Here is a 12971-nt window from a genome sequence, read left to right as displayed (position 1 = left end):
ATGATTAGAGCATTAAGGATGATAACTTTTGGTTTTGGGTTCTTATTCCCATGACTTTTGTATTGAAGAATCTTTGAGAGCACTATATCCAAGGCATCCATACATTTTTTTTTAGTTACACATGCAAACGACAACACCTAAAAGGTGGTTGTACACTTGTACTCGTAAAACATAAAATTAAAAAAAAAAAACACACACTCTAAAGTATAAGCCTAATAACCAATAGGCTATATGAGTGGAGGGAGATAGAGAGGAGCTAATATTAAAAGAAAAGTGAAGGAATAAATAAATTTACAATTTGACATATACAATTTGTAATAGAATCTCCTATGGAATAGGCTGTAGAGTGAGATATAGTTTATATACAAAGAACTCCTAAATTTTGGTAAAATCTCCTCTAAAGTTTCAAGTTGTGAATTAAATTGAATTAAAAATGAAATTACTCTCATTATTGAACATAAGGTAATATGTTTAGTTCATTTAAAGTTGTAGCAAATTGAGTAGAACTCCTAACCCTTGCTTTGGGCTTCTAAGATGATCAACTTCTTGCTAAAAACAATGTGTTATTTTTCACCTATAAAAGAGTTCGAAAAATGAATGATAGTGTGGGTCCAAAAGTACCATAATAAGCAGTCATACTCATACATGCAGGTGAGATATTGTATTTAACATTTATTGCTCTATTCTAAAAATAATTTTGATTGTTATGCCTTTAAATTTGTCAGTGCCCAACCTAAATATACATTTAATTAAACCAACAAACAATGGGTGATGCTGTTATATGTGAACTGGAGCCAAAATTAAAAGAAAATAGAAGGAATAAATAAAAATTACAATTTGTCATATATAGAAGCACCTATATGGAGTAGGTTGTAGAGTGATAATACAAAGAACTCCTAACTCCTAACATAATAACAAGCTTTCCAACCATTCAAGGACGAATCCAGGACTTGGAATTAGGGGGCGGCTCTGTTGCTCCTGTGTGCTGTGGCTTCAGCTTTTGACTATACTGTTTAACCACTACGGATTTTTATTTAAAACTTTTTGCAGGGTCATGTTGTTTGTTTTGGGTAAAATAGGTTGATTGTCAGATTAGCCTTAATTTTTTTTAGCTTTATTATTGGTAATTTTTGTTATTGGACTAAATTTTTTGGGATTGTATATATTTTGTTTTAGATTTAATCTATTAATTTTTTATGGCCTTTAAAAGGTAAAAAATGCTAAAACTATTAAAAATTTTCAAATTGCAAATGTGGTGAGTTGTTATTAGTAACTAAAAAGTGATGCAAGTGTTTGAAGTAATAAGAATTTGTTATCTCAATAGTTTGTAAAAATTTGTGGTTATAACATTACTCTTAAAAGAATTGATGACATTGTTAAGGGGGGCAAAGTATAATTTTATTAAACAAAATTGGTAAAGTTTGTACTTGTCAATATACTAAAATTAAAAAAAAAAAAAAAAAATGTCCCCCCCCCCCCCTCCCCAAGTCAACATTTAGCTCCGGCCATGTAACCATTGCTTTGGGCTTCCAAGATGATGAACTTTTTATTAAAAACAATGTGTTCATTTTCATCCATAAAATGGTCTAAATCGCCTTCGTATGGTCAATTCGAAAAATGAAAGAATAGTGGGTCCAAAACTACAATAACAAGCAGTGATGCATGTTAGTGAGATATTGTATTTGTACTTCACTTTTATTAATTGCCATCATATTTTAAAAATAAATATGATTGTTATGCCTATAAATTAACATGTCAGTGCCCAACCTATATACATTTAATTAAACCAACAGAAAATAGGTGATTCAAGTTAATGTGAAATTGAACTGATTTATCAACTTTAATAAATATATATATATATATATATATTTTATGGTCACTTTAATATATACTTTGCACCACTAATGAAGTAACCTAATAATATAATATAAGTTAGGCTAACTGGGCCTTTTGCTGAAACCTTAGTGTACTATTTCTGGGAGTGTTTGATAAGGCTGAGTGAAAACCTTTACTTTGTCAAAATGTCAAAAGGCAAATGGGGAATGTTTGGCGTATGACTTACTGATAGAATAGAATCCCACAAGATAGACAACAATTACAAACCCCACCGCTTTTTTGCTCTACCTTGTGGCCCAAATCATAACAGAGATAACGACAAAGAAAGTTTATAAGGCCACCGACGCACATGTCCTGCTAATTTTAAGTATTATATTAGGATTTCGTTTTCTTTTGATAAAGAAATTGAATTTCCTGTTGTACTTGGGAAAAAAATAATGTAGAATTGGTGTTATTGGGTACAGATTGTGTTGAAGTTAAAAGACAACAAAAATAACAGAATCTGTATGTATACTAAAGTAAATGGTGGTTTACCTACTTGTTTTCACTTTTCCTTTTAAATAAACAAGTATTTAAAAAGCATCTGTCTTTTGTCATTTTTCACCCTGAGAAGACTAAATCTCAAACTTTTGCGAAGTTTCGCTTTGCTGATTTAAAGTTGTTATAAATTCATCATAATCTTTAAGTTGATGAATGCGTTTTTTCCATTGCCAAATTAATTCATGTTCCATGTTTTTTTCTTAGCTATATACCGAAACTTACTTAAAATAATGTTTTTTTTTTTTTTATATATATATAAAAAATTGCTTCAAAAAGTGAGAGAGTATTTGCTCTAGCAGACCTTTGAAATGACCTACTCAAACGTTAGGAAAGTTTTTGTCCAAATTGGAGTATTTCTTGATCTGTTTTCATTTGAGCTTTGTTTTTGTTGTCCATATATAAGTGAGTGTAAATATTTTTAGATGTTCTTCAATTGTTTAATTCCATTACATTATGTTTCAAAAAAAAAATTTCCCTTACATTATAGAAGAAATGGTTTGAAAAGAAATTGTGGTACACTAGAAGATGAATTTGGGGGAAAAAATCAAGGCTGAATTAGTAATGATGATTATTTTGGTCGTTTAACTTAAACCAAATGTTTGATGTAATGCAAATTTAAATGTGTCTATTGAAGAAAAATGTTAGTTCAAATAGGAGGGTTAATTAGTAACGAAATATATTTTGAGAACCCTTTCATATTCACACCCCGTTTGATTCAATGGAAAACTGTGTGAAAATAATTTTTGCTTTTTTTTTGTGCTTAGTGGCATTATAAAAAATAAGTTAAAATAAAAATTATCTTTAATCAACATAAAAAATATAATTTATTTTATAAAGATAATTTTTCACTTTTTTTTTTTTGAAAAATAATTCTATCTAACAATAAAATAAAATAAAATGACGTTAGGATATTGTTTTTAAACCTATTTAAGGTTGCTACAAAATATAAAAATAAAAAAATGAAATAATTTTATAAAAAATAATTTTTAAAAAATAAATCATTCTCTAGAAAACATTAAGTTGAAACAATCAAAAGCAATTTGTAAATCCCAAAATATTATAAACACTAGGTTTTTTTTGGTTACATTGACAACACTTCGTTGAAATGAAACTATTCCCTTTTCTTTTAGCAAAAAAAGAAAAAAAGAAAAGAGAAGAAACTATGCCCTTTTCTGGGGTGGGGGTAACTGGGTAAGTGGAGTCCATGATCACAGTGGACTTTGATAGAAAAGAAATGTGGTAATAAGTAGACACAGAGTTGAGAGAATCTAATTTGTGGAGTGATGTATTGAATTGATGTCAGTTTCTTTCTTGGGATTTACATACTCTTATCAGTGTCTATTGGGATTGAAAGGGAACAGAATCACATAAGCCATTTTGTGTGAGTGTGGGGAAATATTAAAAGGGTCTAGTTAATGTGTACATTTAAGTTACATGTTAATCATTTATTTTGAAAAAAAAAATTTTGAAAGATTGAAAATATTGTCAAAATAATTAATTTTTTTTTATAATTTTTTTTAAAATAGTTGATTAATGTATGCATAAAGATATGAGTTAATAATTCTCCTATTAAATATATCAGACCCCACATTACATTTTTTACCGTTGAAGGCACGTGATTTGCACGACACACAAGACGTTCTGTGTTGGCGACTCAATGTGGACGTGTGTGGGTGTGAGTGTGAGTGTGAGTACTATTCTTCTACATCTACAACAGTATACGTGCCTACCACGACTTACTAAATATTTTGATGTAATAAATTTTTTTTTTCCTGATTTCTGAAAATATATTTTACCTTTTCAGAGTCAAGAAAATAGAAAAGAGTAGTGCTATATATTCAATTGACAAAATTTTACTAATTTTTATACAGTCCCACTAATTATATATATATATATATATTACTTATTATTAACAACCGGTTATTTTAGCCTCTGTTTATCTAGTTCAAGAGTTATTGAAAATGTAATTATTTGATTCTATCTCTTTTGGCCTTTTGCTTAGGAGAAAGCGAAATTAATAAATGTTTTCTATTGTAAAATCTAGTTTGAGATATCAAAAAATTAGATCGAGAGATCATTGATAACATAATTACCTGAGAATGTGTTTCAATAACAATAACAATAATAACAACAAAAACTTAGTTCTAAAATTTTGAAATTCCTAATTAAATTCTCGATAAACTAATCAAAATCGGATGCATTTTTCTCTTTTTATATTTTATCTACCTAAAGTCATAAGATGTTCTCTCTTTTTAGTTAACATTTTTTAATACTAATTTTGCTTGTATTTAATATTTTTAGGCATATATACACATAATATTAGTTGTCTTTTCTCCTAAAAACAATTTTTATTTACACAATTTTATGCTATGTCTTATATTTCTACTTCAATTTCCTTAAAAAATGAAAACCGTATAAAAATTATTTCAAGTTTGGACTTCTTCAAACACCTCTGCTCTTGGTCAGATTTAATTTATAACTGTTTCTCCCCCATGTGATTCTATGAATAACATATTCTCACCCAATAAAATTGGTATTTGGAAAATATGGAAGTGAAAGTTGTGAATAATCAGGAACCCCACATGATCTTAAGCTTCCTAAAATTTGGTTCAAATAAAATAGGGCATTGTTTATATAATTGGTAGGCAGTGAGTGCAAATACACACCGCCCAAAAGTCACATTTTTAGTGTCTTTTTGCTGTATGTGTAATATATTTTTCCCAACAAAATAAGTCATAGGAAAATGTTAAAAGCTTAATAGTTATGTGACTGGAAATGTAACTCATAGTTTTTAATCCTGATGGGGAATCTCATGACGTTATCATGAGACTTGTATGTACAGACGCTAATTGATTAATTAATTAAAGTGTTGAAGTTTCACTTTTCAGTGTAGTTTACAGCCAGTCACGGTCCCTACAATATTTACCTTGTAAAAGTGGCTTCCATCTCAGAACTTAGAAAAGTAATACCATAATTCTACGTATTTGCATATTCTAGATTTCCAAACAGCACCGCCCCACAGCTCCAGTAATCATTGAAAGCGAGAGTACAAAGCAAGCAATCAAAGAAATGGAAGTGGGTAGAAGAAGAAGTGTGGTGCCCGGGTCTGTGTGGGAAAGCAGAATGAAGGTAGATGAAGTGAAAGGTGGGATTAAGGTGTTCAATGGAGAAGAAAGCGCTCCTGATGAAGAAAGTGGGGCCTCTACTCCTACTGCTAGTAATGGGACAATTACAAAGCCAAAAAGAAGTCCAAATGGTGGTGTTGTAGCAAGTAGTGGAAAGAGGAAGACTTGGAAATCAGAGAGCAGCTTTGAGGGGTTTGACAAAAGCCCAATTCAGGTTAGTAAAAGAAAATCTGAGGAACTCAGTGTTTCTGCTGAGGGAATGAAGAAGAGCCCAGTTCAGAGTGTTAGGAAGTTGAGATCTGAGTCAAGCAAGGAGCTTGGTGAGAAGAGCCCAATTCCGACGAGGAAGCCAAGATCTGAGCATTCACTAGTCAAGGGGGTTAAAGCTGGTGAATCTGGTGAGGGAACTGAGAAAAAGTCTGGGCCTTTGAGGAAGGTGAAATCAGAATTGGTTAGTGGTAATGGAATTGAGACTAGTTCAAGCTCAAGTGAGTTGAGGAAGGTAAAGTCGGAGGTGAGTGAAGTTGTGGAGGAGTCAGGGAAGGGAATTGATGAAGGGTCTGTTGCAGAAACTGAGAAAAGCCCAGTTGATGAAACTGTAGAGGCTGAGGCTGAGGCTGAGGCTGAGGCTAAAGCTGAAGCTGGATCTGATGAAACTTGCAAGGAGTTTGGTGTTTGTGAAGAAAAGGTTATAACAGATAGGAGTGTGGTGAATTATGCTCCAATTCCAAAAGTGGAGGTGGTGAACAATGAAGAGAAGGAGGATGATGGTCTTGATGTTGTTGATGGAGAAGATGAATATGATGATGTTGATGATGCTGATGAAGAAGAATTGGTTGAGGAAATTGAAATTGATGTTAAGAAAATTAATGTTCCAGAAGAACCTAAGAAGATTGTCAGTGTCAATGAAGAGAAAAAGCTTCATCAAGTTAATAGACAACCTATAATCAGTGTGAAACAGCCTCTTCCAGAACCCAAGAAGATTGTCAATGTCAATGAAGAGAAAAAGCTTCATCAAGTTAATAGACAACCTACGGTCAGTGTGAAACAGACTCCTCCACTTGAGAAACATTGTACTACGTACCAAAGTCTATCAAAACCTATTTCAAGGAACCAGAATTACTCAAAACCTACTCCAAGATACCAGAATCTCTCAAAACCAACTCCAAGAAACCAAAATGTCTCAAAACCCACCTCAAGTAAGTGTCTTTAATTTATCTGCATTTAATTGTTCACACTGAATTTTGTTTATTTTTGACGGGTTTTGTACTTTTATGATCTAGGTTCATATGAATCCCATAGCAAATTACAAAGTTTTGGTAAGTTTGATTTTTAGAATTAAGTACAATGGTAAATATTCTCTAGTAAAAATCTTTCAATTTTGGCATTTAATTTGTCTATGTTAAAACTTTTCAGTGGATTTGGTAATGTGGAAAGAAGTCCCAAGATCAGCACTTGTAGTGCTAATTGGATCATTTATGATACTCTCATCTTCCTATACAAAAGATGTTAATCTCAGGTTAGAAAATACACAACAAAGAAAATTGATTTCTAGTCTGAATTATATGTATCCTCTGTGTTTGCTATAAAATCCTCTGGTTCAGAGCAGAGCCCAGAACTAAAACCTGTCTATTTATTGTATCTTCAGCTTTGTATCAGTGATTTCCTATCTGGGTCTTGTTTATCTTGCTGCCATTTTCATCTATAGATCCCTCATCTTCAGGTATTCCCTCAAAACATTTCTCAATTAACTGACAAAGATGTTACCAGTTTGGTCTATTTCTGACTCTGTTTTTATTTTTCTGAATGAATGGAATTTAGGGGAGCTATGGATATAAATGATTCAAACTATGTGCTAGGGGAAGAAGAAGCAATGTGGTTACTAAGATTGGTTCTTCCGTACGTGAATGAGTTGCTGTTAAAACTCAGAGCCCTTTTTTCTGGAGATCCTTCTACTACAATGAAGGTAATATTCTATTTTTTTACAATTTTTTTTTCTTTGGTCATTAATGAAGCTATAAAAAAAAAAAAAAAAAAAAAATCTCTTTCTTTGTGTGAATATGAAGAAGATGACAAATTGTGGAATTGTTTATGATAATGGCAGCTGGCAGTACTGCTCTTTGTTTTGGCAAGGTGTGGCAGCTGCATAACCATTTGGACCGTGGTTAAATTGGGTAGGTTTCTTCTTTTTCCTTTTTTCCCCTTTTGTGGTTTCATAATTGGTTAAAGTGACTTTTTTTTCTTTTTGAGAAAGCTGTTAAAGTGAATAGATATGACTTATGAGTATTACCGGTAGAATAGTAAATTTTTTAAGAGTAAGGTTAATGTATTTCATTAAGACATATATTAATTATTTATTTTAACAAAAATTTTATGAAAAATTATAAAAAATTGATAAATTTTTCGTTCTTCATAAAAAATTTTCTAAAATGGTTTTACTAAAGTACTAGTAAAACCCATTTTTAAAAAGATATAAGAAATTTTGATATCTACAATTTTTGTTTTTAGTTGGGGAGATTTTAGTTTATTTTTACATAGATTGTGCTGAAAATAAATTGCAGTGTCGTTAAAATCAAAAAAAAAAAAAAAGGGAGTGTCGGCATATAATTGTGTTTGCACTTTTTAGTTTTTACTGACGCACTGCTCTGTTCCTTGCCTCAGGTTTTTTGGGAGTTTTCACAGTACCAAAACTCTGCTCATTGTACTCTGCACAGTTAACTGCAATTGGTAAATTCCTCAATTTATTAGCCCTTTTATCAAATTCTGTTCCAAAAGTCTGATCCATAACTCATCAAGCTATATTTTCTACCTTTTATTGTGATTATAATCTGGTCAATACCCTATTTTTCTCTACAAGTGTGGAATGTAAACAATATACATAACGTCACATGGGTGAGCAAACAAGTTTGTGTGGGCTTGACTATGATGTAGGACCCCATGACCCATAACTCATAAGACTAAAACCTTGGGAATAAGTCAATTTACACATAAATTTCGTGACTGGTTAGGATTGATATGCAATAAAAATAATTTTAATGATGATCCTAATGAAAATAATGTTACATTAATCACAATCGACTCCCTTAATCAATTATGAAATTTATTATATTTGTGGCGTCATTATTTCAATTTTACTATGTTTCCATCGTTTTTCAAAACTCCCCGTTCCTTGATGTACGTTCCTTGATGTTTATTTTATTTTTTTTTATCGAATCTTTGTTTAATGGATTGTGCAAAAAATATAGTTTTCATGTATCCTTGGTGGAATTTGAATATATAAGGTGATGTGTTTGTTTTGTAAAATTAGTCAGTTCATTTTGAGTTCTGAAAATTAGTTTTACTCTTTTGCTATAACAACTAATTAGTAAGGAAAGTGGATACTTTGTGTTTTGCATTGAGAAACCTATTCGTGGGCATAATCTCTTTAGTCTTTTTGCCATTTAATTAGGAGCATAAATATAATGAGGAAAATTGTTATTTCTAATCATTTCTTGTACTTTTATCACAAATGAACTTTTATTGTAAATGGACTCAATTCCTGTTCATGTTAAATTAATTGACTTTCAAGAATTGGTTTCCCACATAGAGAAATTAACAGAGTTCCTGATATTGAATTGCAGCAAGATTTTGGCTAGGGCGTTTCCATGACATCTGGGACTCCTGCTCTCACAAGAAAGCTGTGGCCGCTGCCACTGTTTTTCTCATTTTGAACCTCTCATCAGCTGTTGCACGCATTTGGGAAGGTGAGAACACCTTCATAATTGTCAGTAATTTAGGATTTTCATGGCAATTAGCAAAGTTCTGACATTGGTTGCTACATTTTGTTGAACAACTGTGTTGCAGTGTTCATGTTGTATGTGGCTTTCCGTTGCTATCAGCAATCTTCAATTACAGATGAATGGGTGGAAGATGAAGCAGGAAGTGAAGAAAAATGACAAAGGACCATGATCAATTGGATAGAGAAGTACATAAGGGTCACATTTTGGCCAAATAATTTACCGGTTTACAGAAAAAGAGAAGAAAAAAAATGATAAAAAAAAAGGGAAACATATATTGTTGTTATATTTTTACTATTCCTCTACTTGTGATTGAGTTTCTAGGAAATTTTATCCAAGTTACAATGTAAAAATTAGCAAATAAAAGAAGTGGTTTTCAGAAACATGTGCTGCTCGTATGCTAGCCCATACATATTCCAAGGGGAAAAAAAAAATTACAAAAGAAGGCATCTTAAATGAAGTATTCGTCTTTTTTAAGGTAGCTCCCAAATATATTTCAAGAAAAAAAAGCGATTATTACAAAAGAAAGTAACCTATGCCGTAGAACAGATTGAGTTTGGGGAAAAAAGAAAAAAGAAAAAGAAAATGAAAGCAACTTATGATGTAGATATTTCTAGCAAAACAAAGACCTCTTAGAATTGACCATTACATCTTAGCATTTTAAAACAAAGTCCTCAAAGCTCCTAGTCATAATATTTGTCTATAAATAGAACCATAGAAAACAAAGGGCATCATTTATTCCTACTAAAACTTTTCCACTCTTGCTTCTTATCCAGCTACCATTCCTGTTGAAACACTGCCAAATTACTGTCTCACATCACTTAAATCAATCTAAAGACCATGAAATTCTTAAGAGAAAAGCCCTTCATTTCAACCTAAAAAACCAATCTTTATCCATAAAATTCACCAAAATCATTATGTTCTACAACCCACATCAAACGAATCTTTTGGCTGAATATTGTAAAAAATGAAGTTTATTTGTGATATGAGTACTGTTCAAACTTATTTGAGAAAATGAGGAAAAAAGTGAATTTCGGCAACACCATTGTCGAAATTTTGAGAAAAAGTAGGAGAGAGGAGAGAGAAATGATGTGATGGATGTGGGAGAGAGAAAAATGAATTTTGGCAATGATATTGCCAAAAAAAAAAAAAAGAATTGTGGCAATTAAATTGCCGATATTGGAGGATTAAAAAAAAAGAAAACTGAACTGTGGCAAGAGTAATGCTACGACCACACACTATTTTACCATATTTTTTACAAACTGTTGTTATAACCAATTTTTTACTGGTTCTCATTAGGGCCCACTAATAACATCGTTTTTTTATTTACCAATAATCACTCATCATATCAACAGTTTATAAAAGTTTATGTAAAAAAATTTGTATCTTTAGCATTTTGCCAAAAGTGGATGATTTAAAAAAATAAAAAATAAAAACTCAATTGTGGCAATTAAATTGCTGAAATTGAAGGAGTAAAAAAAAAAAAAAACCTTGATTGTGGTAAGATTAATGCTATAGCCACACTTTTGGAGTAAAATTATAGAGATACGCACTTTTAGTCATCCAAAAGTGTGGCTGTAGCATTAATCTTACCACAACGTAGCATTACTCTTGCCTCAATTCAATTTTCTTTTTTTTAATCCTCCAATTTCAACAATTCAATTTTACTTCTTTTTTTTGGCAATATCATTGCCGAAATTCCTTTTTCTCTCTCCCACATCCGTCACATCATTTCTCTCTTCTCTCTCCTACTTTTTCTCAAAATTTTGGCAATGGTGTTGTCGAAATTTGCTTCTCTCCTCATTTTACCAAATAAGTTTGAACAGTACCCATATCACAAATAAACTTCATTTTTGACAATATTTAACCAAAAGACTCCACATCAAACACCTAGTTCATCGAGGTACATTTTTCATCAAGTAGCATTCCAACATTGAGTATAGGCAAAGCAGAATCCCTCCATGAAAAGTCGTGAGGAAGGCTCATGAGTCAACGATTTAGGGGGTGAACATGGAGATAATCAAAGATTTTGTTTATTAGAGTGACAAAATGATGAAGAATTACCTTAATACTCATGAGAGGAGACACGCATTCAGGTAAGAAATCATTTCCCATTATGTTGTAAGTAGTGTGATAGGATTTAATTTTGAGTGTTCTTTATTGAATTAGATTTTTTTCATTTGGAGCAATAATAATAGATGATTCTATAAGTTTGTGACAAGTTTAAACTCTAAACATAAAAACAACACAAGACCTTTTTTTTTTGTCCATTGGGCTTTGGCCTTGGGCTATGGGCTTATATGATGATCAAATACCTATTGACTTATGAGAAAATATTAAAAAAGAAAATGATAAACAAAAACACAACACAAATTCGTTTTGGACTAACCCATCGCATGAGTAGTGAACGTCATCGCATGATTGTAGTTAGCCCATTACTTGGGCCCAACTTTATTCTAACTTTCTAATTTTTATTAGTTGAAAATAAATACTTGAATTTTAACTATGCCAAAATAAGTGGTAATTTCCTTCCAAAAAAAAAAAAAAGACCAAAATAAACAATTGAATTTTGATCTTGTGCCTTTTAAAGATTGAAATTATAATTTTATTATTATTTGAGATATTGTAATAGAAATTGTAGTTTTCAATTTCATATCCAATTCTAATTTTGCATAACAAATAGTTTTTAAAAAATTGCATAAAAAATCAAGTGCCTACTTGATTCAATGAGTTTAAATGATTAATATAAGGCTAAATCATACATTACACCCTTTAAATTTATCTAAAATTTGATTCAGTTTTCTAACTTTCTTTTCGTCCAATTCACTCATTTAAATTTAAATTTTATTAAATTCAGTCCTCCGTTAGTCTTTCCTTTAAAGTTTAAAGCATTTATTTGGCAAAATGAAACAAGCTTGGATTGAATAAACTTGAAAATTATATAACTTAATTGAATGAAATTGAAACTAGAGTATTAATTTAATTTTGGTCAAACTTAAAGAATAGAAAATAAAAGACCTGGATTGGGGCTCTAGCCCATGATTCGGTTCAGGCAACCTGGGCCTGTGTTTAGAAATCCTAACAAATCCCACTATTAACAACTTTATTAATGTGATAACATAAAAGAAAGCTAAACCAAATAGAGGAGATTGGTTCTCAATCCTTGTCTTAGGCTTGGTTTTGGCTGCTAGAGATTTCCACGGTAAGAAAAGATTTAAACATGTATGAATTCTCTCTCTAAAAATTAGGAAGGAGACAGAGACACTCAGAATTGAAGTTTTGATTCTTTTTTTAAAATGTCACGTTTACAATATTTTTACAATACTTTCACAATTTTTTTTTATACACTATAATAAAATATAAAGAATATTCCTATATATATATAAAACAATTAGGGTACGTTTGGTACATTGAATGTGGATTACAACAGAAATGGTAATCTTTATTACCAGGAATAAAATGTGTTGTAATTGAATAACTAAACATATTCATTAGTTTGGTTGTGAGTTGTAACATTAGAATAAAAATTATGATATATTTTAGGAAATACCTCGTTCATACAATTATATTTCCTATAAAATAATATATTTTAAATTTTAGAGAGATGAGTTATTTTTTTATGATTTTTTATTTCCATAATTGTTAGGTGAATATGGAAAGTTTATTTATTTGGAAATGTATTAATGTTAGAAAT

At 30.9% G+C, this 12971-nt stretch overlaps 1 protein-coding gene across 1 annotated transcript; it reads left to right on the top strand.

Annotated features, from left to right (window-relative positions):
- The first annotated feature begins 5281 nt into the window (after positions 1-5281).
- Positions 5282-9754, top strand: LOC115977242 (reticulon-like protein B21). The gene is made up of 9 exons (XM_031098988.1): positions 5282-6700; positions 6785-6820; positions 6918-7020; positions 7150-7224; positions 7323-7467; positions 7606-7675; positions 8163-8228; positions 9122-9244; positions 9345-9754. Exons 1-9 carry the CDS (start codon positions 5446-5448, stop codon positions 9434-9436), a joined length of 1965 nt encoding a protein of 654 aa, XP_030954848.1. The 5' UTR covers positions 5282-5445; the 3' UTR covers positions 9437-9754.
- The last annotated feature ends 3217 nt before the right edge of the window (positions 9755-12971 follow it).

This window comes from Quercus lobata, chromosome 2, assembly GCF_001633185.2.
Source record: "Quercus lobata isolate SW786 chromosome 2, ValleyOak3.0 Primary Assembly, whole genome shotgun sequence".
Taxonomy (NCBI): Eukaryota; Viridiplantae; Streptophyta; class Magnoliopsida; order Fagales; family Fagaceae; genus Quercus; species Quercus lobata.
This window is presented reverse-complemented; position numbering and strand designations above follow the sequence as displayed.